This window comes from Mus musculus, chromosome X (genome assembly GCF_000001635.26).
Source record: "Mus musculus strain C57BL/6J chromosome X, GRCm38.p6 C57BL/6J".
Lineage (NCBI taxonomy): Eukaryota > Metazoa > Chordata > Mammalia > Rodentia > Muridae > Mus > Mus musculus.
In genome coordinates, this window is record NC_000086.7 from 9,296,165 (window position 1) to 9,321,260 (window position 25,096).

At 38.5% G+C, this 25,096-nt stretch overlaps 1 protein-coding gene and 1 non-coding gene across 2 annotated transcripts in view; both read left to right on the plus strand.

The window, feature by feature from the left end:
• Positions 1–17,081, plus strand: part of Xk (X-linked Kx blood group) — a 40,462-nt gene extending 23,381 nt beyond the window's left edge. The window contains exon 3 of the mRNA NM_023500.2: positions 12,753–17,081. Coding sequence (NP_075989.1) covers positions 12,753–13,585 — 833 coding nt within the window. The 3' untranslated portion in view covers positions 13,586–17,081. The remainder of the gene's footprint in view (positions 1–12,752) is intronic.
• A 4,573-nt stretch (positions 17,082–21,654) lies between these two features.
• Positions 21,655–21,812, plus strand: Gm25481. The gene has a single exon (XR_003953229.1). It is a non-coding gene; the product is annotated as a U1 spliceosomal RNA (small nuclear RNA).
• The last annotated feature ends 3,284 nt before the right edge of the window (positions 21,813–25,096 follow it).

Consider the following 25,096-nt stretch of genomic DNA (forward strand, 5'->3'; position numbering starts at 1 on the left):
TGAGGCTGTATTGCTCTCTCTGCTTTGTTGTGTTTGAGGCTGTATTGCTCTCTCTGCTTTGTTGTGTTTGAGGCTGTATAGCTCTCTGTGTTGTGCTTGTCTTGGAAGATCTGATTACTCTGCTTTCTGCTCTGGCCACTATTCCTCCTGCTATTTTGCTTATCTGCCATGATGGACTTTTTTCTCCTTTTCTCTTTTCTTTTTCTTTATTCTTCTCCCATAAAATATTTCTTGACTACAGACTCCCCTCCCTCCACTCCCCAAGTCCCCCACTCTCCTCTCTCCCAGATCCATTCCTCCTGTGTTTCCCTTCAAAAAGTGCAGGCCTCCCAATTGATATCAACTGCACATGGCCAAACAATATACAGTAAGAGCAGGCACAGTCCGTCATATCAAGACTGGACAAGGCAACTCAGTAGGAGGAAGAGGGTCCCAAGCTCAGGCAAAAGAGTCAGAGACACCCCCATTTCCATTGTTTGGAATCCCACAAGAACACCATAAGTTATATGCAGAGGACCTAGTTCTGACCCATACAGGGCCTGTGCTTGTTGTTTCAGTCTCTGTGAGTTCCCATGAGCCCTGCTTACTTGATTCTCTAGGCTGTGTAGTCCTGGTGTCCTTGACTCCTCTGGCTCCTACAGTCCTTCATCCCTGATGAACTTTTGCCCCTCTGGAACTGTAAGGCAAAATAACTCTTCTGTAGGTTGATGTTGTACCACAAAAATGGAAAAGTCATGAATATGGTCCCCTTATATATGTAATATCCCTTGCTTAATAATGAGTGTATGTGTGTATATGTATGTATATGCATGTATATATACATATATACATACATATATATATACACACACATATATATGATGTTTGTCTTTGAAGTTGAATTGCATGTATATTTTTTCACCTTTCATTTTCTGTTTTCATTAGTCACTCTGTGTTAAGTGAGAAAATGAAAAGTTGACTAATGGCTATATATTCATAAAGAAATACGGTGAATATATAGAAAGAGTTAAACAGACTCACATGGTGATACATTTTGTGTGCTGTGAATGATATACAGGGAAGCCCTCATAGAGATGCTTTTGTATGGATAGGAATCATTGATGTTAGTGGCCTTTTCTAATTAAAGTTGCTTCTTCAGTTAATTATTATGTGGGAGACCAAGAACGACGGTTTATAGATTCAACCCTTTTATTTCCATATATAAGTTACTTTTGCTGCTTACTACATATTGAAAGCTATTTCTGGCATCTCTAATTGTACTTCAAGACACCTATCAATGATTGAGACTCAGAATAGAATTGAACCTTCTCTAGGAAAAACAATATGAAACAAATTTAATACGTCTTATACCAGGGTTAGTACAAAGACACATGGTATTCATTATGTTATAGAAAATTAGAATAAGTTCTTGCCTTTAGGATATCTGAGATTAATTTCCTTTGGGTTGCGGTTCAAGACATGGAGTTACTATCTGCTTCTGAACATTTTCTGTGTCATATTGTACATGTAGAACAGGATCTAGATATCAACATTAATTAGAGGAAATATTTCTGTGTGTATATCTATACATTGATGATAGACTAGTAAATGAAGAGGATTACATTTGTTTTACCTATAGTAGTTATTGGTTTAATAATACATCTTTGTTACTAACTCATAATTTTTGTGTGTCTACAACTAGTTTGGATATTAGGTACAGTTTAGGTACAGTGGCACTATTCGGAAAGTTATATTCCACTCTGCCCACTCTCCCAATTTACATCATAGATGAATGCCCTATGAATGAGATACTGGATCCTTGGTCCCCACTTCTCTCTTTGCTTTCTGTCTGCCATGAGGAAAGTTGTCTTTTGTACCACATATTCGCAGCTGTGATGTACTACCTTGCTACAGGATCCCAAATAAACCTTTTATCTTTTAAAGTTGATTATTTCAGGTACTTCGTTATAGCCATAAAAAATTTTCATATACTATATGCCAGATGTCAGTAAATAATACAAGATCTTTGTCCAGAAACAGTCTATCAAGTATATCAATTTAACTCATGTATTTTTATCTAAAAACCGAGTATTGGTAGAATGATAAAAAAAAGAGCTAACTGAAGGCTGTGGTTTTTGAAATTTTCAATTAACAAAAGTTGTTTAAACCATAGTGAGTACAGAATAATGCATTTGAAAATAAAAAAGGATAAAGAGTTGGGGAAGAGTTACTGAGAAGCATTGCCACTGAGATGATTAATAGATGTTAGAATGTCTATCTTGTTAGTAAAGAGAAAATGCAATAGCTTATTTTAGCCACAGGGGGTCCAATGGCCATAGCTGATTGCTTATAAGGTTCACAGTCCATGACACACTGCTTTTATGAGGTTCTGTCTGCCTTGACCTAGCTGTGGCTATGAGGCTGAATGGAGAGCCTCTGCATTGCATTTTGAATGGCCATGGGACAGCATATTCGAGGGCCCCACACGGGAATGCAAGAACTTCCTTCATCGGACTGTCAAAGCCAGCATTTTCTTGTCCAGCTAAACTCACTGATGCGATGCTTCTTCTCTCTGCCTGAGACCGGATGATAAGAAAGGAGGGGAACAAGTTGTAGGGCAGATAGAGGAGTATGTCCCTGCCCTGCTTCTTCTGAGCATTGCTGGTGTCCTCAGAGGTGATCCCTAGGAATGAGCTTAGTGAAGTGAGGCTTATCTGGTTTTATGTCATAGGCAGTATAATTTCAGAAGGTCTTTAGATGTGGGCCACTCATATAGTAGAAATAGGGTAATGTAGTCTCAGTGGAAACAACTGTGATCAACTTGACAAGAGTCAGGGAAGTCTTTTTAGTCCCAGTGGGGATCCAGGTAGTTGTAAGGATAACAGCCTTTCTTGTTAATGATAGAGATTAAAAAGGAGAAACTGAGAAATAGACCCAGATATGTTTATTTAGGTGGGAAAAAAGCCTACTGTTTGAGACCAAGCTTCTAGAATGAGACTGCATAGCTTTCAATACCAGCACTGTTCATTGAGCTGAGTGGTACCAGGGTATGTGAGGATAATAACACTAACTACTTTATATTCATATTATAGCAGTGATAGAATTAAGTGATTAACACCTGTAAAATTCTTATGTCTTGGGCATGAAATAAGTACAATAAGAGGATAAAGAGGTGGGGGAGGGTTACTTTTGGAGTACAAAAAGTCTTATCAGGAGGCAGTGTTATGGAAGTCAAGACATTGTAGGATGTCTGGGGAGGAAAAGAGCAAAATGACTCAGTATCGCCAGGGAACGTAGCGTATACAGCTCTGCTGACATCTCGTGGGTTGTAACTGATGGGCCAGAATATTTGTTCTGGCAATCTAACAACTCAATCAAATATAAGTTTGGATTTTAGGAGAAGTCTTCAGTTTCTGAGTCAAATCTGCTAAAGTAGCTCATGTTCAAGAACAAAACGTGGTAAAGGTAAAGTCTGTCACTGAGAGTTGAGGAGTTTGACAGACTCGAGTGTCCACTGTACTGGTTAGATCTGTAGGACAAGTTCCGCTGCAGTAATGCGTGTTGAATTTGCTGGCGAGGTTCTTTTCTATTTGGCATTTGTCAGGGTTGAGGCTGCAGAAAATGCCTCTGCAGCAACTTCATAGTGGCAGTGAGATAAGTTTTGTCTTTTAAATTTCAATTTAATAAACATTTATTGTTGAATATACATATGAGAGTTGTCATGCAGTATTTGTCTTTCTGAGCCTGCATTATTTTGCTTACCATAATGATGACTAGTCCCATCCCCTTTTCTGCAAATGTTATGATTTTATTCTTTTTGTATAATTTAGTGGTTGTGTAGTAATCTGAGAGTTTTAATCTTCATTTCCTGATGACTAACCAATTCGATTTTATTTTCACATTTTTAGTTGCCAGTGGGTTGGCGCCCTCTCTCTCTCTGTGTGTACCTTTAGTCTTTTTTGCGTTTTTAAATTTGGATTATATAGCCTGAGAATTATTATAATGATTTGATGCTTTTAGAGAAGGCCCAAATTTGGGTTCCAGCACCCATATAGCAATTCTCAACCACTTGTAATTCCAGGTTAAGGGGATTAAGTGCCCTCTTCTGAACTCTGCAGGCACCAGGCCTTTACACATACACATAAAAAATAAATAAATAAAGACAAAGAAGTACTGGTAATTCTACTGGAGAAATATCCAATTCCAAATGGTCAGCTTTGAAAACATACATAATGAGTAACGTTATACAGAGTGAGCAGCTTACATTTAGGGATACACGGAAACACTCTTATGTGCGCATGCACACACACACACACACACACACACACATACACACACATACACACACACACATATATACACACACACTAACTATTAATGAAAAAAGAGGCCATGGATTTAAAATAGAGTAGTGAGCAATATGTGAGAATGATAAGGGAGGGGGACATGCTGTAATCAAAATATAATATAAAAATAAAGGAGATAATGTTTTTAAATTGGAATGTATTTTATCCTTCTTGGTTTAAAGCCTTGAATAATGTGATTTTACTTTGTTCAAGAGAAGGCCTCAAAGTAGCAAATCAACCTGGGTGAATCTCAAGCTCAGTCAATTGAAATCTGTCCTTCAGTGTTTGTGAGGGCTCAGTCCATTTCTCAGTTACATTTAAACCTAATGTCCTTTCTGTTGCCGCCAGAACCCTGTGAGATTTGAAGGCTGAGTGTCAATATTTACTCACACACCCAGCAGGTTTGAGAGTCTGCTAAAGGTTTGGCCCAGTTTTTTTCCCTTTTTTTTATTAGGTATTTAGCTCCTTTACATTTCCAATGCTATACCAAAAGTCCCCCATACCCACCCCTTGGCCCAGTTTTTAATCTCTTAGTATGTACTTTCATTTGAGTAAATATTTTATGGGAAAAAACTGCTTCAGAATTTTTCTTAGGGACTTTCTTCATTCTAATATGTTAAATCTCAGAAGTATTCATTGCTTTGGCCAGTTTCTGATGTATTTGAACACATGATTGATCAGTTGTTCTTCTTGGCGGGAATACTGGAGCAAATGATTTAATCTGCTTTTTGCCATCATGCCCCTTCTTAGAATTGGGAACAAAACACCCATGGAAGGAGTTACAGAGACAAAGTTTGGAGCTGTGACGAAAGGATGGACCATGTAGAGACTGCCATACCCGGGGATCCATCCCATAATCAGCCTCCAAACGCTGACACCATTGCGCATACACTAGCAAGATTTTGCTGAAAGGACCCAGATATAGCTCTCTCTTGTGAGGCTATGCTGGGGCCTAGCAAACACAGAAGTGGATGCTCACAGTCAGCTATTGGATGGATCACAGGGCCCCCAATGGAGGAGCTAGAGAAATTACCCAAGGAGCTAAAGGGGTCTGCAACCCTATAGGTGGAACAACAATATGAACTAACCAGTACCCCGGAGCTCTTGACTCTAGCTGCATATGTATCAAAAGATGGCCTAGTCGGCCATCACTGGAAAGAGAGGCCCATTGGACTTGCAAACTTTATATGCCCCAGTACAGGGGAACGCCAGGGCCAAAAAGTGGGAGTGGGTGGGTAGGAGAGTGGGAGGGTATGGGGGACTTTTGGGATAGCATTGGAAATGTAAATGAGGAAAATACCTAATAAAAAGTATAAAAAATAATAAAAAAAGTAAAAGAAAGGAAAAAAAGAAAAACCTTAAAAAAAAAAAAAAGAAATTCTTTCTGGTTTTTGCTCCCCCACCCATTTATCCATCTATTATAAGTGCTTATTGACAGGTATATATAAATATAAGGTTTTATTTTATAGTATATTAGTCTATACAGATCTGACTGGTGATTTTAGGGGAATATCTTTAAGACAAGATAAAAATCTATGAGTTTGATCCATAGTTCAGAAACTAAAGCAACCGCAGAAGGTAAATTGTTCAGTTAGCACATAAAATACCTTTAAGTCATCTGGAAAATGAAAATAAAAATCCTGAGAAAAATCTTCACATTCTTTAGAATGGTTAGAATTAAAAGTTAGATAATAAACAATGTTAGAAAGAATATAGAGGAATTATAATTTTTATACTCTGCTTGTTGTGATATAAAATGCTGTAACTTATTTGGAAAACAGGTTGGCAGTTCTGCAAAAAATTACATATAAAATTATTATACCATCCAATAACTCCACTCTAATCTAGTCAAAGGGGCAAATGTGTGTATAGGAGGACTTGTGTGTGCATTGTTCAAAGCAGCACTATTTACAGTAGCTTGGAACTGGAAACAAACTTGGCCATAAAAAGAGATGAAGAGCTGATATACACTACCACATGGATGAACCTTAAAAGCATTAGCTAAGTAAAAAAATAAAAGTCTTTTGGTGCCAGCATATTATATTATTCTGCTAATATGAAACTGCAGATTAAGGAAAAGTATAGAGACCAAAAGTAGATTGGTTACTGCTTAAAGTAGATTGGTAGGGAGCTTTTTTCCATGGTGGGAGGACTAAAGAACCCAGAGAACAATTTTCAATAAAACCAGGAGGAATTGCTCTATAGTCTTTCTAACGTTGTGTATGATCTAACTTTTAATTGTAACCATTCTAGAGAACGCGCAGATTTTTCCTAGGATTTTTCTTTTCATTTTCCAGATGACTTAAGGGTATCTTATGCGGCAATGTTTTGTACAGCTTACAGTGATGACAGTCCCTCCTGTTTTCAACCATGGCTTCCTCTGTTTGCTCAGGGCTTTCAGGGTCCGAACTCTAGAATAAGTATTCAAAGCTAACCCCAAAGTGCAAGTGGTAGAATCCAGCAGGAACCTTAACCCGTCCACTCACCAGGAAACCACAACACTACCAACCCGTAATTCAGACTTGTTTTAGCCCTTGCCTGGGCCCCACATCCTGAAGCAACACTTACTTAGCTTCTTTAACTACTCTTGAGGTCAGGAAACACTACTTTGTTCCTATATATTCCTGTGTAGCCGGCCTGAATTACTTCAAATAGCATCTTAAGACTGTTGGCTCAAACCTTCAATACATTTTCCAATTTGGATTCTATTTTTCTGGAAATGTTGGAGAAAGATAGAACTTTTAAACCTTGGAAAATCCATGGAGGCAGACAGATTCACCTCAGTCCATAATCACATAAGTTAGCGTATGGTAAAGATGTTTGAGAGTTCCTATCGTTCTCCAACTCTTTCTTTGGAAGTGTTGAAGCTCAACATTCTCATCAGCAGTGAAAAGAGATGATTTATACTATTTGCAATTAGTCACTTATTGTGCTCAGGTAGGTTTGTTGCCTTTTTGTGTCAGCCACTGTTCTTGGTGTTGGTGATAAGAGTCTGTATGAAAGAGTAGCTACCTTGATGAGGTTTCATTCTCATAGGAAAGAAAGTGACCTACACAAGTCAGGGAAGGAGATAAAGGTGTATGGGAATACTCAAAACAGAGGCAGTTATGTGAGCTTGGAACAGCCTTAAAAGCACTTAACAGAGCTGACCATGAATGAAGGCAGCAGAAGGCACCATTGATAAGATGATAGCAACTGAGCCTTAAAGAATAAACGAAGCAGACAATGTATGGTGGCATACTCCTGTAACCCCAGCATTAGGGAAGCAGACACAAGAAATTTGTTGTCATCCATGACTACATTACATGGCCAAAGCTAGCTGGGCCTACATGAGACACTGTCCCCAATAAAAATGGGGGGAAAAGGTTTAGTTAGGCAGCTAGAAGAGGTAGAAGATGGCTTGTGGTATTGAAATATATGAGCACATGTTAGGAGCCATATGATGCCCAGGCATGATAAAATGAGACAAGGAGAGAAAGATCTGAGTCAGACATCTTAACTTGAATGTTCCTACAGATCACTTTGAAAATGCTGTGAAAATAGATTCTAATTCAGTGGCATGGGCTGGGATGCTCCCCATTCTAAGCAGTAGGCTCATAGCTATTCTGAATAGCAAGAACTCAAGAGATTTGAGTCTAATGAGGGAAGAAGATAGAAGTGTCCCAACAAACACATAGGGTATACGTATAGGGTCAGGCTTGATGGTGGTATGTAAGAGATTGTTGGAAAAAATAATGGTTTTGCTCTATATGTTTGAGTGGTATTTTTGAGGCACTTACAGCATCTCTAGCAACAGAAATATGATAGGCATACGAGGAGCAAAGGAAACTGTTTCCTGAGTAAGAGAAGAAAGATGTTCTTATGAAGGCCCTGAGTAAGGGCTGCCATGAAAGTGAGAGGGTGATCAGTAGAAAATGCTGTCACTAATGTTCCAGGCAGAATTTGACAAAGAGGATAGTGACTATCAAAAGGTATATTGAAGGGAACACAAAGTTGTAAATAGAGAGCAAGGATTGAAGGATTAGGAAGTAAGTTTTGATTAGAAACAGCTTAAGGGGATTGCCTGGAAAGTCTCTCTTTGTGTCTGTCTTTCTCTCTCTGTCTCTGTGTGTTTGTGTGTGTGTGTGTGTGTGTGTGTGTGTGTGTGTGTGTGTGTGTGTGTGTGTGTGTGTGTGTGGTGTATTAGCAGACAAAAGAAAATACAGTGTAAAGGGGGGGGCATCCTTTCTTCTTTCATCTGCCCATCTCTGTTCCTTTTCATTTCCTTTTCCTCTATTCTCCCCTCCCATTCCTTATTATTACAGAAATCTCCTAAAATATTTGTCTGTTTTTTCAAATGCAAGATACATTTTAGATACAGCTGACTCAGATAGATTCATATACCCAGAGAACAGAGCCAGCATTGAAGGAACAATTGGAATTTGGAGGAGAAAGACAATATTTGGTACAATAAAGGCTTTGAAAAGACAACCAGGCATAGAGGGCAAGGCTCCAGATAAGTGATCCTTTACTGAATTGAAAGAAACAAAAGATGAGATTCAGTGCATCTCAGAAGGAGCCTTGAAACTTGAATTTCTAGCTGCTTACTGTGTGTGTCAATTCTCCCTTACCCTTACACTCCATTTCCCTTTGGGCTTTCTCACTTCTTGCCCCATCCCCATAACATGCTCTATTGTTATTTGGAGATAGGTTCTAGTTAGGTTCCTCAAGGTGCCTTTCAATTACAATCTTTCTGACTCACTCTCCTGGGATTGCTAACATACACCAACATGTTCAGCTTGTTAATTTTATTAAAGTCTGTTTGACCCAAGTGTTTCATGAGTTCCGTGGTTCTCTTGAAACGATGGTGTCTTCACACAGCAGTTACATAACAGAGAACCATCAGTGACCATCCTCTCTCTTACATGTAGCCTTTGGTATATATTGACACCCACATAGAAACTGTCCTCCTGTCCAACAACTAGAATTCCTTCTCCAAACAGAATTCTGTTGGAAAAATAATCTCCATTTTTTTGCATAAAGGCTAAGGATTTGGTGTCAAGAAATGAGCAAGTTCATACCTGGTGACAGCTTCTCCAGGTTCACAGAATTCTTGCAGAACTTTGATGGACTAGAATTAGGAAAGAGGAAGCAAGATTGTGGCAAGGATTTACAGTCTCCTGAAGCCTTTGCAGCTCCCTTTTAACCTAAGATTGTGTCTTGCTTGTGATAGAAGGTGAGGCTTATGTTAGGAAAGGGTATTAGACTTTGATAAAGGACCACTTATATAAGCAGGATTGCCAAGTATCCCCCTTCTGTGTTCACTATGGGTACATAGGTTTAGGAGATGATGTCAGAAAGCCCCTAAAGACTTGTTCTCTCTAAATGTTAGAAGATGAAGACAAGGATAGGAGAGATTGTTACTGAGGGGTACCAGGTAAGGTCTGGCTCTCTGCAGAGATGGAGAATATTCTTCATCGATGTTCAGGGTTCGTTTTGCCTCTTTTCTCCATTTAAGTCGATATAAGTTTGTATTTACATGACAAAAACCCTAGTCATTTCCTAGGTAACAACTCATCTCTAGAGGCAGAAATATTTATTGTTAAGCATTTTGTGTTAGCTTTTTTGTTTCCTTAGGACAGTGATTCTCAACCTGTAGGTTGTGACCCCTTTGCATTGGGGTGTGGTGGGGTGGGGGACAAAGGGGGGAAGTTGAATGACCTTTCACAGGGGTCACCTAAGACCATTGGAAAACCTAAGACCACTGTAGTATAATTGTAACTTATATTACAATTTATAACAGTATTAAATTAGTTATGAAGTCACAAGAAAAATAGTTTTACGGTTGTGGGTCACTACAACACTAAAGGGTCACAGCATTAGGAGGCTTGAGAAGCACTGCCTTAGGGAATTACCGTTCTTGGCCAAATTTTTATGATATTTTACAATACACATCCATTTATAGTTGTGTGATTAAAGTATATGATTTTAAGATAATTTCCTTGTATTTTCAAAATTCTGTGCTTGGTTACTCAGCACCAAGTGGGTAATAATTGTTTTAATTCTCTTAATGCAGAGAAGGATATTCTGTGTAAGTAGTTAGCCTTACAGGACAAGCCATTAGTAGATTCTGGGACTTGTTGTGATTCTTATGCTGTTTAATGCAATATACATTTTCAGGTTAAATATCTTAAATATAACATTATATAGATGTAGGACTGAATAATTTACATTCCAACTATGCATGACTAGGTTTTTTAGCATATGAAGTGGTTTTTTTTTTTTATTGGTTATTCCAAACTTTTTTTTTTCTTTCCATTTTTTATTAGGTATTTAGCTCATTTACATTTCCAATGCTATACCAAAAGTCCCCCATACCCACCCACCCCCACTCCCCTACCCGCCCACTCCCCCTTTTTGGCCCTGGCGTTCCCCTGTTCTGGGGCATATAAAGTTTGCGTGTCCAATGGGCCTCTCTTTCCAGTGATGGCCGACTAGGCCATCTTTTGATACATATGCAGCTAGAGTCAAGAGCTCCGGGGTACTGGTTAGTTCATAATGTTGATCCACCTATAGGGTTGCAGATCCCTTTAGCTCCTTGGGTACTTTCTCTAGCTCCTCCATTGGGAGCCCTGTGATCCATCCATTAGCTGACTGTGGGCATCCACTTCTGTGTTTGCTAGGCCCCGGCATAGTCTCACAAGAGACAGCTACATCTGGGTCCTTTCGATAAAATCTTGCTAGTGTATGCAATGGTGTCAGCGTTTGGATGCTGATTATGGGGTGGATCCCTGGATAAGGCAGTCTCTACATGGTCCATCCTTTCATCTCAGCTCCAAACATGAAGTGTTTTTTTGTAGTGGACAAACATTTAAGTACTGACAGAAAGTGCTTCAATACAAGATTCTTCAATACAAGGATGAGAGCATCTATAGCCACACATAAAAACTACCACACAAATATTCCGAATCACAGTGTTCACTGAATCAGCCTCTCAAGAAAAATAACTCCGTACAGCTACTTCCTAGTCTCTTCTGATGTTTTAGCTTTTAGATATTAGTAGATGCCAGTCTTTACAATGAAGAAACTGTTTTCTAGAATCAGTGTCAAAAACTGAGTAAAGTTGATACTTTCAGTAAAATTGAGCTTTCCTTGGAAAAATTAAAAATTAAGGCATGTGAGTCTTCAGGCCCATCAAATATATGTTTTGTTCATTGATTCAGAATTTAAGGGGAAAAAGTTCATTCTCCTGTATTACTTTCATTAATTTTTGTGTGGCTCATGGTATGTAATATGTAGGTTAAGGACAACATGAACAAAGTTGGTTCTCTCCTTCTAGTATGTGGCTCCCATGTTTTCAGGATTAGTGCTATGCAGCTGTACCACGGGGAGATGTTGCTACCTTCTTTTTTTGTATTATTTAGATAGAGTTTTAGTACATGTATGGAAACCCATGGATTTGCATTTCAGAGCAGGCATGGATAGTGCTACTGTACATAAGGTAGTGTAAGACTGACAAAGCAGACTAATAGATATTGAACAGAACATATTATCCAGAAATAGAACCCCTTAGAGTTGACATTATTTGATCTTCAACCAAAGAGCAAAGACTACACAATTGGAAAACTATGATTTCAACAATTGGTGCTAGAATAACTGTATACAACCATAGGATATCTGTAACATGTGAGTGAACACAGAGCTTTTACCATTTGTAAAGTTGAACTCAAAATACATAACAACCCAAAGTACAAAATGGTATAAATTCTAGGAGATAATATGGGAGAATCTCAAGGGTCAGGGTTTGGGGATGGCTTTGTATGTGTAACATCACAAAAAAGGAAAAGGAAAAACTGAAGAAATGCTAGACACAGTCTTGATTCTGCAGAAACTGATAGAGCAGCTGACAAAACAAAGCATACTATGTAAAAGACTCTTCCTGTTCTCATTGACCAAGATTGGCGTCAGAAATGAGCTGCAGGCTACGTTGCCTCTGAAGCAGGCCGTGAGAGGATTTGAGGCCATGCATTTGAAAGGAATGTATAACAGACTCGAGAGAAAACTGAGGCACAGAAGGGGACGAGTGGGGTCATTATTAGACAAAAATCACAGTAGGTGACTGGAAGTGAGCACTGGGAAATAGCATAGAACACGTGACTCACAGCTATTATACAAGCAGGTGAAGAAACAAGCTCTTACTGTGGCTATAACTCAGTTATTGATGTTGCCCCATGGCTCTCAATCCCCTGGTGTTTCAGCCTGCCGGGCATATGTGTATAGTAGTCTTGTGTAATTCTGTAACAGTTCTTGGGCAGTCTCAAATATCACCAGGGAGAACTTAGTAATACAGAAGAGTCCAAGGCCTGTGGGTGGGAGATGATAGAGCACTGGCATGAGGACTCTTGGAAAAGGTGAGATTTGACAGTGCTCTTTCTCTTCTCTCTTCAGGCTTCATCATGACCTTGTCCCTGCTGTCTATTGTCTATGGCGCCTTACGTTGCAACATCTTAGCCATCAAAATCAAGTATGATGAGTATGAGGTCAAAGTCAAACCCCTGGCTTATGTCTGTATCTTCCTCTGGAGAAGCTTTGAGATTGCCACCCGAGTCATCGTCCTGGTCCTCTTTACCTCTGTCCTGAAGATCTGGGTGGTGGCAGTCATACTCGTCAACTTCTTCAGCTTCTTCTTATATCCCTGGATCGTTTTCTGGTGCAGTGGCTCCCCATTCCCTGAGAACATAGAGAAGGCCCTAAGTAGGGTGGGTACCACCATCGTGCTCTGCTTCCTCACTTTACTCTATGCCGGCATCAACATGTTCTGCTGGTCAGCTGTTCAGCTGAAAATCGACAATCCGGAGCTCATCAGCAAGTCCCAGAACTGGTACCGCCTGCTCATTTACTACATGACGAGATTCATCGAGAACTCCGTCCTCCTGCTCCTGTGGTATTTTTTTAAAACTGACATATACATGTATGTGTGTGCGCCTCTGTTGATCTTGCAGCTGCTTATTGGGTACTGCACTGGCATTCTCTTCATGCTTGTGTTCTATCAGTTTTTCCACCCTTGCAAAAAGCTCTTCTCCTCCAGTGTTTCGGAAAGCTTTAGGGCACTTCTCAGGTGTGCCTGTTGGTCCTCCCTGAGGAGAAAATCCAGCGAGCCAGTAGGAAGGATAGACACAGACTTAAAGGCGTGCACAGAGCAAGATGTAATGCCTACTACCAGTAAAGTGATCCCCGAGGCCACTGACATCTGGACTGCTGTTGATCTGTGCTCTGCTTAATGAGACCCGAGGCTTCTGACAAGTAATGAGCCTTCACACACATCATGAGCCCTGCGCAGGGACTAAGGCACGAAGTTAGCTGTCAGTTCCCTGTGAGCTGCTACCTTTTATAAACCCCTTGGCTTTGAGGCAGCTTTGAGTGCATTAAAGAAGCCTACTACCCCACAGTTTGTTTCGCATTTGACTCTGTTCTGTTCTTGCATCCTCACTGGCCATTTCATTGATTGACACAGTATCCCTGAAGTTTCAGTTGAGCTGGTCATACTCATCATTAGAATGAAGAGAAATGCTCGTTTTCTAGTTCCTAGCCTGTTGTCTCAGTAGCCTAATGCTTTACTACTACTGAATATAGCTTTATACAAGAGTCACCATGATAGCTGGGATAGGTTCCTAGGGATTTTACAACTTTGTTCCAATTATAGCTTATAGGAGAGCTATTTAAGTTTGTTTTATTGGTATGTTCCATTTTCACCTCACTAAGACTTTTTGTACATAACCAACTGTAGCCACTCTGGCATGCAATGTGCATTTTGTTTCAAGGGCCTACATTTGGGACTTTAGGATCCATTGGTACAGTTACTTAGGAAAGCCGTGTTTCATTCCACATGTTGAAGAAAGTAGGGATCAGGATCGATTGAGACAACTGTTAAAACATCAAAAACGATGGAAGCTCATACAAATATCTAAATGTTTAAAATATGAATTGCTCAGAAGGTAGGCTTCATTCTCCTCATAATTCAGGCTTGTCCTATAATTCTGAGAAATTTCTAGTAGAATTTTCTAAGATTAATATTTTAAGAAGGAAGAAAATAAAACTAATAGTCTCCACCTCTATCTTTCCCTTCCTTGCGTGCCAGGCAAGTTTTAAACAAGCCTTTTAACCTCAGTTCATTTGCTGTTGTTTCTAGAAAGCTCTGTAGAAATCTGTTTCCTGATGCAAGTATACAGGACATTTTATTTTTCACAATCTTAAGAAAAAGAAGTGTTTTCCTCACTACCATCCTTAGTTAGAAATGTTGATCTTAGAAACTTTTTAAGTTATAGAAAGTAATGAAATGATCAAGTTTTTGTTCCTCATGAAATCCATTTTGACTTAATAGCAGTTCATTTTCATGAGATACTCAGTTTTGTCCTCCACACCATTTCATCTAATGGATAATTTCTCTCTCATCTGGAAGTATTTATTTTAATTTAAAAGGGTTGGATAGAATATTGTCAGTACTCTGACAAAGGTGCCAGCAAGCAATGCTATGATCTCTACCACTAAATGTGGATGATGAAATGTCTACAAACAAGTGACCATGAAATTCACACCAACTTAACTTGAAAATTGTAACAAAATGTAATGCATTTCCAAAGGCACCCCTATTTGTGATTCTATGGGATAGAATAGATATTCAATTTTCTGATCACCTAAATACATAAAACACATTTATCTGGCCATCATACTCCTCATAATTGCTTTTTAAAAACTCTTTTGGTATCAAATTGATGAGAAATTTCATAAACAAATGAACATTCAGTTTGGTAAGTATTTTACTATACTAGAGGCTTCGTAAAATAGTAAGTATTCTTTGATGTGTCATTCACGCTGTTAATCTTTGTACCATTTTGTATGCACACATTTCAGTAAGGTTCTGAACCACAGAGCGTCCGTTTTCTTTCCTGAAATATTTTTCCTCATTTGTACTTCTTCTGTTTTACCAGGATTTGTGGTTTACCTGTATGAGAATGCATAGGCAGCCCATCATTTTTGATCACTTTTAACATATAAAAGTCAAATTGATGTTTGTCTGTTTGCTGTTGACCCCTGTACCACTTTTCCTGTTTGTAATACATCTAGATCTAGTTAGTGTACATCATCAAAGTGATACTTTATATGACAGATAAATCTTTGTACTTTTCTTGCTCAGAGGTACAAAACTGTTGAACATACATAGCAAGTACAGGGAAAGTACAGGGAAAACAAGCTTAAAATGCTAAAGCACTCCTGTTTGGGTTATTAAGAAATCCAAAATGATTGAAAGGGTAGGAAGAACATCCCTAGGTCAACCCAAAATGCTCTTCTCTGTCAAATCATTTCCTTATGTTTACAGGCACCAGGTGTTTTCAGTCTTTAATGTGAAGAAAATCCTTTCCTTGAAGCTTTCCAGTGACTGAGGGGAGAGATGGTACCCATTTCCAATTTCAGGTCATGCCTTGAGAGTGAGATTAGCGCCACTCTGACACTTCCTAGGCAGGTTCGGAATTAGACAAGGGTAAGGATACTTGTATTTTTCCAGCCTTGGTTTAGAAGCATGACCCAGAAATACTTTTAAACTCTTAATTTTCAAATATATTGTAAGCCCTTTTACCTTAGTCAGTTGGTAAGCATCTTGAATGACCTCAAACCAAACTAACTAGCAGTGATAAACTATCACACAACAAAGGCCCGCCCAGGTCCCGCTTTATAAAGACAGGTGTTTTTTTATTTTGTATTTTTAGCTAATTAGATATTATTTCAGTCTCTTGATAAGTAGGCTTTTTCCTTGTGCAGTCCCACAAGCTTACTTAATTATTCTATGCATCCATTTCCTAACTTACCAAATTAACATGATACGATATAGTATTCCAACTTACCTCATAAACTTGTTGGAAAGATTTCACTAAGTAATAGACACAAAAATATTTCAAAGTACCATAAAGAGTTATTATATTACTCAAGTCCATAAACTGGTTATTGTTTGTGGTTTGGTTTTGTTGTTTCCCCGACTGAAATGACATAAGTAGCGTCATCCACATTAGTCTTTAGTGAGTGCACAGGTCTTTGGGCTCCACTGCAGTTGCCCTGTCTTACCATCAGTTAATTACAGAAATTAGCACTCAGGGCATGTGCGATGGCTCAGCCAGGGAAGGTTCGTGCCACCAAACCCAACAACCCAACTTCCATCCTTGGGGCCTACATGGTGGAAGGAAAGAAAGAGTTCCCACGGCTGTCTGATTTCTAAAAGCAAACTATGGTGTGTGTATGCATGTACACAGACTCACACAACACACACACACACACACACACACACACACACACACACACACACTTAAAAAACAAAAACATTTTAAAAATCCCCTAAGAGCTTAGACTTTGTGAGAAAAAAAGACCCAGTGGGTCTCAGAATATGCTTCTGATAGCAAATAAGTTTATTGTCTTCATATTATCCTTTATAAAGAATGTAACAGCTTCTTTTGATAGTTATACATTACAACTTAAATGGCTGATTTGAAGCATTAATTAAATGTGAATGTAATCTGTACAGTTTTGTAAACGGAAAAATAAGCTTAGTATTGATTGTCTTGAAAATGCAGCATTTCCTTGGGATCTGTTTTACAGCATTGGCATGGTTGCATGTGCCAGTGCGTCTCAGCCAGTGGATTGTGGGTATGCACTTTTGTGGACTGCTTCTCAGCGTCATTGACTCAAATGTTGTTTATGTTTCTTCATACAATAAATTAATTTTTTCAATTTTCTCTTGCATTTTATTTCTTGTATAATCCTCAAATGACTTCTTTTTAAAAAAATTTAAGGCCCATTTGAAAGACAAATTTGAAAATGGTTTGTTGTGATTATGAACTTTTATAATGTAAACTGGAAATCCCTGAAATAGGATGAGAAGTTCAAGAATGCAAAGATTCAGGCTTTCAATACAACAGCTGCCCATGAAAACACTGCTGCCTTGTAAGAATTGGCTCTATAGATTGGAGCCAGGCTGCTGAATACTACCACTGAGACTCTGATTAGTTATCTCACGTGTTGTGTATGACACAAAGACAGATGTGACTATATAATAATAATAATGGTTATTACTACTATATATATTCTACATAACAAATATAAAATACAAGGATGACAGACTTTGGTTGAGTGTGAACATAAACATACTACAAAATGAATTCCTTCTGAGACTAGAAAAATATCACTCATTGAAAGGGGCCAGTGGGGACTGTGGGCTAGATGTGGTTTGTTTTAATAACTTGTTTCTAAAGGTGTCCTTTCAGTTTGCAAAGATATAACTATAGGATATCTTTCTGTTAAAATAGCTTTATTAAAGTATAATTGCCACAAAAAATACACATGTTAAATGTGTACAGTTTACTGAGTTTATCTATTTGCATACACCCATGATATTATCACCACAAACAAGGTGCTACACCTCAAAAATTTCATTTTTGTTGTTTTTTTTTTCTCTTTTGGAAGAACAGGACAAAAGTTCTCACTACTCTTTTAGCAACTTTGATGCACATAGCAGATCTCTAGAACTTATGCAGTATAAAGTTGAGCTTTCATATGCATCTAGTAACAATGGTTTACCCTCTAGCCATTGGCAACTACTATCTGTCTGTAGGTATGAATTTGATTATTTTAGGCACATCATTTTAGTACAGCCACAAAGTATTAGTTCGTCTGTGTCTGGCTTATTTTGATTAATAATATATCCTCCAAATTTATGTTTGTTGACAGGAATAGCAGCATCCTTCTATGTCCTATCTTATGTATATACTTTTTTTTATTCACTTGGCTCCTTTTGCTTTTGTGGTTGTTGGGAGTGCTATTGTAATGAACATGGAAGTAGAGTTGTCTCTTAAACATCTTGATTTTATTTATTTTGGCTGTACACCCAGAAGATTCATCTGGTAGTTCAAATTTTTTCTCTTTTAAATTTTAGGGGCTTTGATGACTGACTGTCCTCCAAGCCAACAAGTTGCCATCTTAGGGAATTTCAACTGTGCCCCTTGCAAAAGATCTTCCCAGCTGGGCTTGTTGACAGTTTATACCCCCACCCTCAACTGAGTATTTCATTTTTCCATCCCAACCTGCAACTTTGCTAGTAGCATGGGGGGGATAGAGTATATGTGTATATATTTATATTGTGTTTTGTGTGTGTCTGTGTGTTGTGAAGGCAACTTTGCTTGTAGCATGGGGGAGTAGAGTATATGTGTATATATTTATATTGTGGTTTTTTTGTGTGTAGGTGTGTGTATGTGTATATGTGTGTGTTGTGAAGGCAGCTTTGCTTGTAGCATGGGGGAGTAGAGTATATGTGTATACATTTATATTGTGTTTGTGTGTGTGTGTGTGTGTTGTGAAGGCAGCTTTGCTTGTAGCATGGGGGAGTAGAGTATATGTGTATATATTTATATTGTGTTTTGTGTGTGTGTGTGTCTGTGTCTGTGTGTGTGTTGCGAAAGACTGAATGAGGACTCCATATATGCAGGTAAGGAGAAGCCCTCATCCCTGCTGGACAATGCCTTCCAGATGCAGCAGGTTGATGGAGGAGTGCCTATACCCATCTCAGTAAACCCCCACCTATACTCTGGAGATGACCAAAACAAACTCAATGATATTTTCGTAGACTTCTGTCTTATATTCCTTTGTTTTTGCCTTATCAGACTTTTGCTTGTGTATTATGGATTCAAATATTGGGTTTTCATAGGTTCTGTGCATGTGCACATGTGTGTATGTATATCTTGGTTTTTTATCTTTTTTTTCTAAAGAGAGAAGGAAAGGGGATGGAATTGGGAGGGTGGGGAGATACAGAGGATCTGGGAGGGAAGTTGGGGAAGGAGATTCTATGATCAGAATATATTGTATGAAGACAAATTTATTTTCGATAAAAATATGGTTTTGTTTAAATATTTGGAACAAAGAGAGAGCAGTAAGCTATTGTAAATATTCCTCTGGCCATATTTCTTCATGTCTCTCTCACAGGAGATGGTGTTTTCTAAGTAACAAAAATTTTACAGACTTCTGAGTGTGGTGGCACATGCCATTGATCTAAGCACTCAGGAGGCAGGGATACAGAGTGAGCCCAAAATATTATATATTCTTATGGGGAAGTATATGATATTTTAATATATGTATCCATTGTGCAGTGTTCAGATGAGAAGTAACCAGATCTGTCTCTTCAAACATTTGTCATTTCCTTATGGCGAAAGTATTCATAATCATTTTCCTAGGTATTTTTAAAACACAGTACAGTGTCACCACCTGTGGTCACCTACTGTGCAATAGAACACCAGAAATTACTTTTCATATCTAACTATAAATTAAGGAACATACCTATTTTAGGAGTGTCTTTATAACTGAAAAAGCATGCCAATTATGCATTGTAAATAAATAAATAACGTTCTCAGAAGGCTTTCTTTTTCAGGAAAAGATATTTGTAGCAGGGAAAGCTGGTATATAATCCAGAAACCTTTAGCCCCTTCTTTCCAGGGACACAATAAGCCCTGGCAAATGAGGTTACTGATTGTGCCAAGATGGTGAGATTTCTGCAGAACCATGCTCTAGACCCTGGGTGTGTGCATCTGCTCATCACATACAGTAAAGATATCAATGCAGGAGACCCAACACAGAATCATAAACTTACTTAAAGCATTATGATGTGGGCTTATTGCAATATTTTTAAGTCAATTAAATGACCCTGGAGCACGGACTTTGTAGATGACAGTGCTGTTTTACAATGTCAAAAGGCTGGGCCCAACTGCAGGAAATGCCTCACTGTATTTTCTGTGCAAATTATTAGGTTTCCAGTATTGGTGGTTTGAGCAGGGTTCAGACCAAAGAACATCTTTGAGGCATGTAGAACTGCACACAGCAGCATTTCTACCACAGACAATGAGAAGAGCCCTTCCCTTAATGGCCGTAGTGTGTCAACATCTTGTCCAGGGGAGGAATATTGTTCAGGCTTTGCTGCCCACCAAAGAGGAAGGATTTATGGAGACAGATTTGAAGATTCTGTGTGTGCTTTTTCCTCCCTGCCTAGCTCCCATCCTGAATTAATTTTCTCTGCCAGTGATGAGTTTCTGATTGAAACCTGATTAGCCTACTTCCTAGAATCCTGGTAATACCACCCTCTTTACATATCTGCATTATGCATACTGGCTTAATGTCTTATCAGTTTGCTTCTGATCTTAATTACCTCAAGTCTACAGTTAATGAGTCAGTTTCAGAAGTGCTAGGTCTCAAGAAACAAAACAGGATGGAAAATCTATATTTCAGAGCAGTGTTTCAGGACCACCTCCACTGCCATGACACAGCACAGAGAAGGGCACCCTGCTGTTACCCTCTCTACAAAGAGGACTTTCTTAAATGGAGTGGCAGAGTTGCCATCCTTTCTAGTAACTAGAAGTATCTAGCACACATGTGTACAGTTATTTTCAATCCGATGGGGATGCTGTTGTGAGTGACAGGAGAAAACAAATGAAAACTCTCACTGTGGTCAAAGTAGTCATCATAGTCCTCCCAGCATGCCCATAGACAAGAACTAAAGCCTGAAGATGGAACCACTATCATGTCAGGTAAACGGAAAGCCACTGTTGAAACTGCAGGACTACTGTTCTGGGAGGCAATTTCTCCTGTCTACTAAGAGCCCCACATTGTGGACAAACACAGTCTGCTTAGGCAGCTGGCCGTATCAGCTCACAGGCCCCAAAATAGTTCACTACCCCCCTAGATCATCGATTTCTCCCTTCAGTGGTCTCAAGAGTAAAAGATGATTGCAAGAGAGAAGCAAAAGATTTATTGTTTCCTCCAGCCTCCAAGTGGATCTCTAGGTAGGTGGCTTGATGTTTGTGCAAGGATTCTTTCCCATAGTTTAGAAAGTTTCTGTGTTTAAAAGCAGGCTGTATGACCTATACTTATATATATTTTTAATTTATGATTATATTTTATTTTTTAATTTTTTATTATTTTATTTTATTGCATCCCAACTGCTACCCCCCATAGAGTCTGTCCCTGCATTCCCCCTGCCCCTTCTCCTCTTGAGATGGTAGGGCCCCTTTGGTATCCCCCCAACCTGATGTCTCTACAGGGTTAGGCTCATCCTCTCCTACTGAGGCAAGACATGCACTCATATTTCTTAAAGGTATTTCATGTCTGTATTTCTTCCGTCAATATGTGAACTTAGTGGGGAAACAGGTTAAGCCACTTCTACCTGAGGGCAAATCTTTCACCTGTAAAGGGCTTAATGTTGCCAAATTCTGAACTTCAAATCTAATCTTGACTCTGAACTTTTCTTTATGGAATTAGGGCTAGGATCCAGGCATAGCAGAAGAGATGCCTTGACCATGCACTTGGTTTCCCCAGGGTGAGGCTTAGTCATTGCACTCCAGTTGTACTGACCCCTGCAGTGCCCCCAAATGTGGGAAAGTCAACTGCATAATTTCTGCTAGTGTGAGACTGCTTGCTCTCTTTCCAACTAAAAGTGTTTTAAAAGAAAAACAGTAAGAAGAAGAGAAGGGCCTAGGGAGTGTATTGTGGCATGGTGAGCTTCACCTACCAGGGGTTACTTTGCAAGCAAATTCCCTATTCCTCTGCATGAATGTTGACCTCATTTTCTAGGTTTTACAACACCTTAGAGTTTCTTTATATCACATTTTCTACCTTTCACACTGAATTCATTTTCTCCTTTCTCAGGAGGACTGATTCTGAAGGAAAAAGATAAGCAAGGTTTCTATTAAGCCCCAACGAGCTATTCAGGCATGCAGGGCTGTTTTTACCTGGCAGAGCTGCCTGGAATTATAGGGTAAAACAAATATTATTAAGGCCCTGATACTATCTACACATTTCCAAAGGGAAATTAATTATAAGCTAGAATGTCATGTCCTTAGATAGCATTCATATTCAGCATCTAATATTAATGAATGCTCTTATGTATCCACCAGTACTGGCCCATGTGGCAGCCATTAACCACTTATGATTACTAAGCATATGAAATGTGTCTACTTCAGATTGAAATGTGAAAATATAAAACATGAATATCTTAAAACCTCAGCAACAAAACAAAGTAATGGAAATGTTAACCACGATTACCTTTACATCAGATGACATGATGAATTCAAATATTTGGAGTTTACTGGCCTAGAGAAGATAGAAATAAAATTAAATTGACCTCATATAGTAAAATTACATTTTACCTCTTTCAAGTCACTGTTTCATGTGACTACTAGGACATTTAGCATTGCTCACTTGGTTCCCTTCTGTGGTCTGTGTTGAAATAGACAGAGCTGCTTCAAACATGTGGTCTGGTGAATACTGTCATGAAAACCTGTATTCATTTCTCTTTTAAATTATTTTTTATCTGTGGGGGGAATTTAATGCATGATTGTAAGGTGTTTTGATCAAACGTATCCCCCATTCCTTCCCCTCCAGTGCCTCTGTCTCATAACCACTATCACTTTCCCTCATCCAAGCTACAATGTTGACTGGCTTGATCATCTACAGGCCCTGTGCATGCAGCTACAGCAACTGTCAGTCCCTATGTGAAGCCCTGCCATCTTCAAACAACACCTTTGCAACCCTCTTCCATGACTTTTGGCTCTTAGGATCTTAATGCTATTGCTTTTGCAATGATCGTGGAACCTTTGTAGGAAGGGGTATGACAAGATGTCCCTTTTAGAGCTTAACACTCCACACTTCCTTATTCTCAACCCTGATCCATTGTGCATTTCAGTGTTAATTGTCACCATCGACTGCAAAAAACAAATCTCTAAAAACAGTCTAGAGATGCACTAATCCGTGGTTATAAGGATACATGTTGAAGATACCACATACAGTTTGTTGCCGTTTATCAAAATAATGGTAGTAGGGTACTCCCTTAGGGTCTATGACCCCTTCTTTAGCTGTAGGTTCTTGAGTAGATTTACAATGCTGAACATGAGTTGTATCATATGGAGTAGGTCTTAAATCCAAGCAGAACACGGTTTTATTTACCTCTGTAACATTTATGCCACTGTTACACTTATGGGAATATTTTACCAGGCTGGTTGTTATTGAAGTTTTCAGGATTCACAGCTGGGTAAGACTATGGATGACGTTTCTCCCAAGGCTGCCTGCATAATATCTAGTAGCACCGTGAAAGCTATCCAGTAGTCATGAAGCATCCAGGTTATTGTAGCAGCTTGAATTCTCTGTCTTATGATTCAAGTATGTGGTACCTTCAGCAATAGCTTCTTACCTTCAAGTTGTGGTTGGTACCCAAGAGTATTGGCAATAGCTTGCATTGTTTTGAGAGACTATGGGATTCCTCTGACCAACAAACGGAAGAGAAATGATACATATCTAGCACAGGAATTTTTATCTGACATCTCATGGCATGTAAGAGTCATTCTCCTAGATAGTTCAGAATACTTAAAAATATATAGTTGTCTATGTATATTGGTTTGCCTAATTGCTGGTTTTAGGATCTCTTATATGTTTTCGATATCAGAATGTTTTCAGATATAGTCAATAACAATGTGGTCTCATCTTGTAGGCCATTTTTTGCACTGTGTTGAATATTTCCTTCATTATAATAAAGCTTTTATAGTTGCTCTAATTCCACTTGTATACTTTTGTTTTCATTGTATGTATTTCAGAGGGATTATATCCCAAAAATCTTGCCCATTTCAATATAGTGAAGCATTTCCTTTGTGCTTTATTCTAGTAGTTTGATTAAGTCGTGTCTTAGATTAAGGTCTTAAACATTCATCTGCATGGGGCTGTGCCGTTTTCTAACACTTTGTTGAAGGAGCTGTTTCTTCTTCACAGTATGTTTTTTGGCACTTTTGTTTAGAAGTCATTTGGTGATAGATGTATGAATTTATTTCTAGGCTCTCTGTTCTTTCCCAGGGTGGTGATTGTGGTGGTGGTGATGGTGGTGGTGTGTGTGTTTATTTCAATCCAATACTGATTTGACTACTATAGCATTATAGTAACTTTTAAAGTAAGGTAGCATAGTATGGTAGCATAGAATCTCCTACTTTGTTCTTGTTGCTCAAATATCTTTAGAAATTGGGAGTTATTATGGTTTAATGTATGTTTTACATTTTTCTTACATCTGTGAAGAAAGCCACTGTATTTTTAATAGAAATTTTGTTCAACTTATAATTGGTTTTGGAAGTAGGGACCTTTAGACAATACTGATTATTCTACTCTATGAATAAGATGTCTGATCCTTTGGTGTTCTCAGGTGCTTCTTGGGTAAACCCCAGTATCACACATATTTGCTTCTTTAGTGTTGTCCCCCAAAGTACTAGTAAGCATTGTTGCTCTTTTTTTCATCTCAAACTATGTTTTCAAGTACTTTATATCCTAGCTCACTTACTCTTTTTGTCTATTCTATTTAGGGCCCATATCACATTTAAAGTTTTCCTAAATGCATTTTTCATCTTAATAATTTCTACTTGACTTTTAAATTGCTCCTATATTTTTCTTGTTTCCTTGTTACAATAAAGACAAATTTATCTGTTTTCTTCAAGCTTATTGAATTAAAAGAATTCCTTAAATTCCTTAAAACAAATGATTTAATTTGTCTGAGGTGACTTTTACACTGGTTAGTTTCTGGCATGTTATGTCATGATTTTCTGCATTCGGTGATGCTTCTTGGCACATGACAGCATCTGGCACTGAAGAATCAGGTATTGTCTATGCCTGTCTTTCAAGAAATTATAGGCAATCTTAGTCACTTGCTTTATCCTAGAACTGTATAATACGAAGGT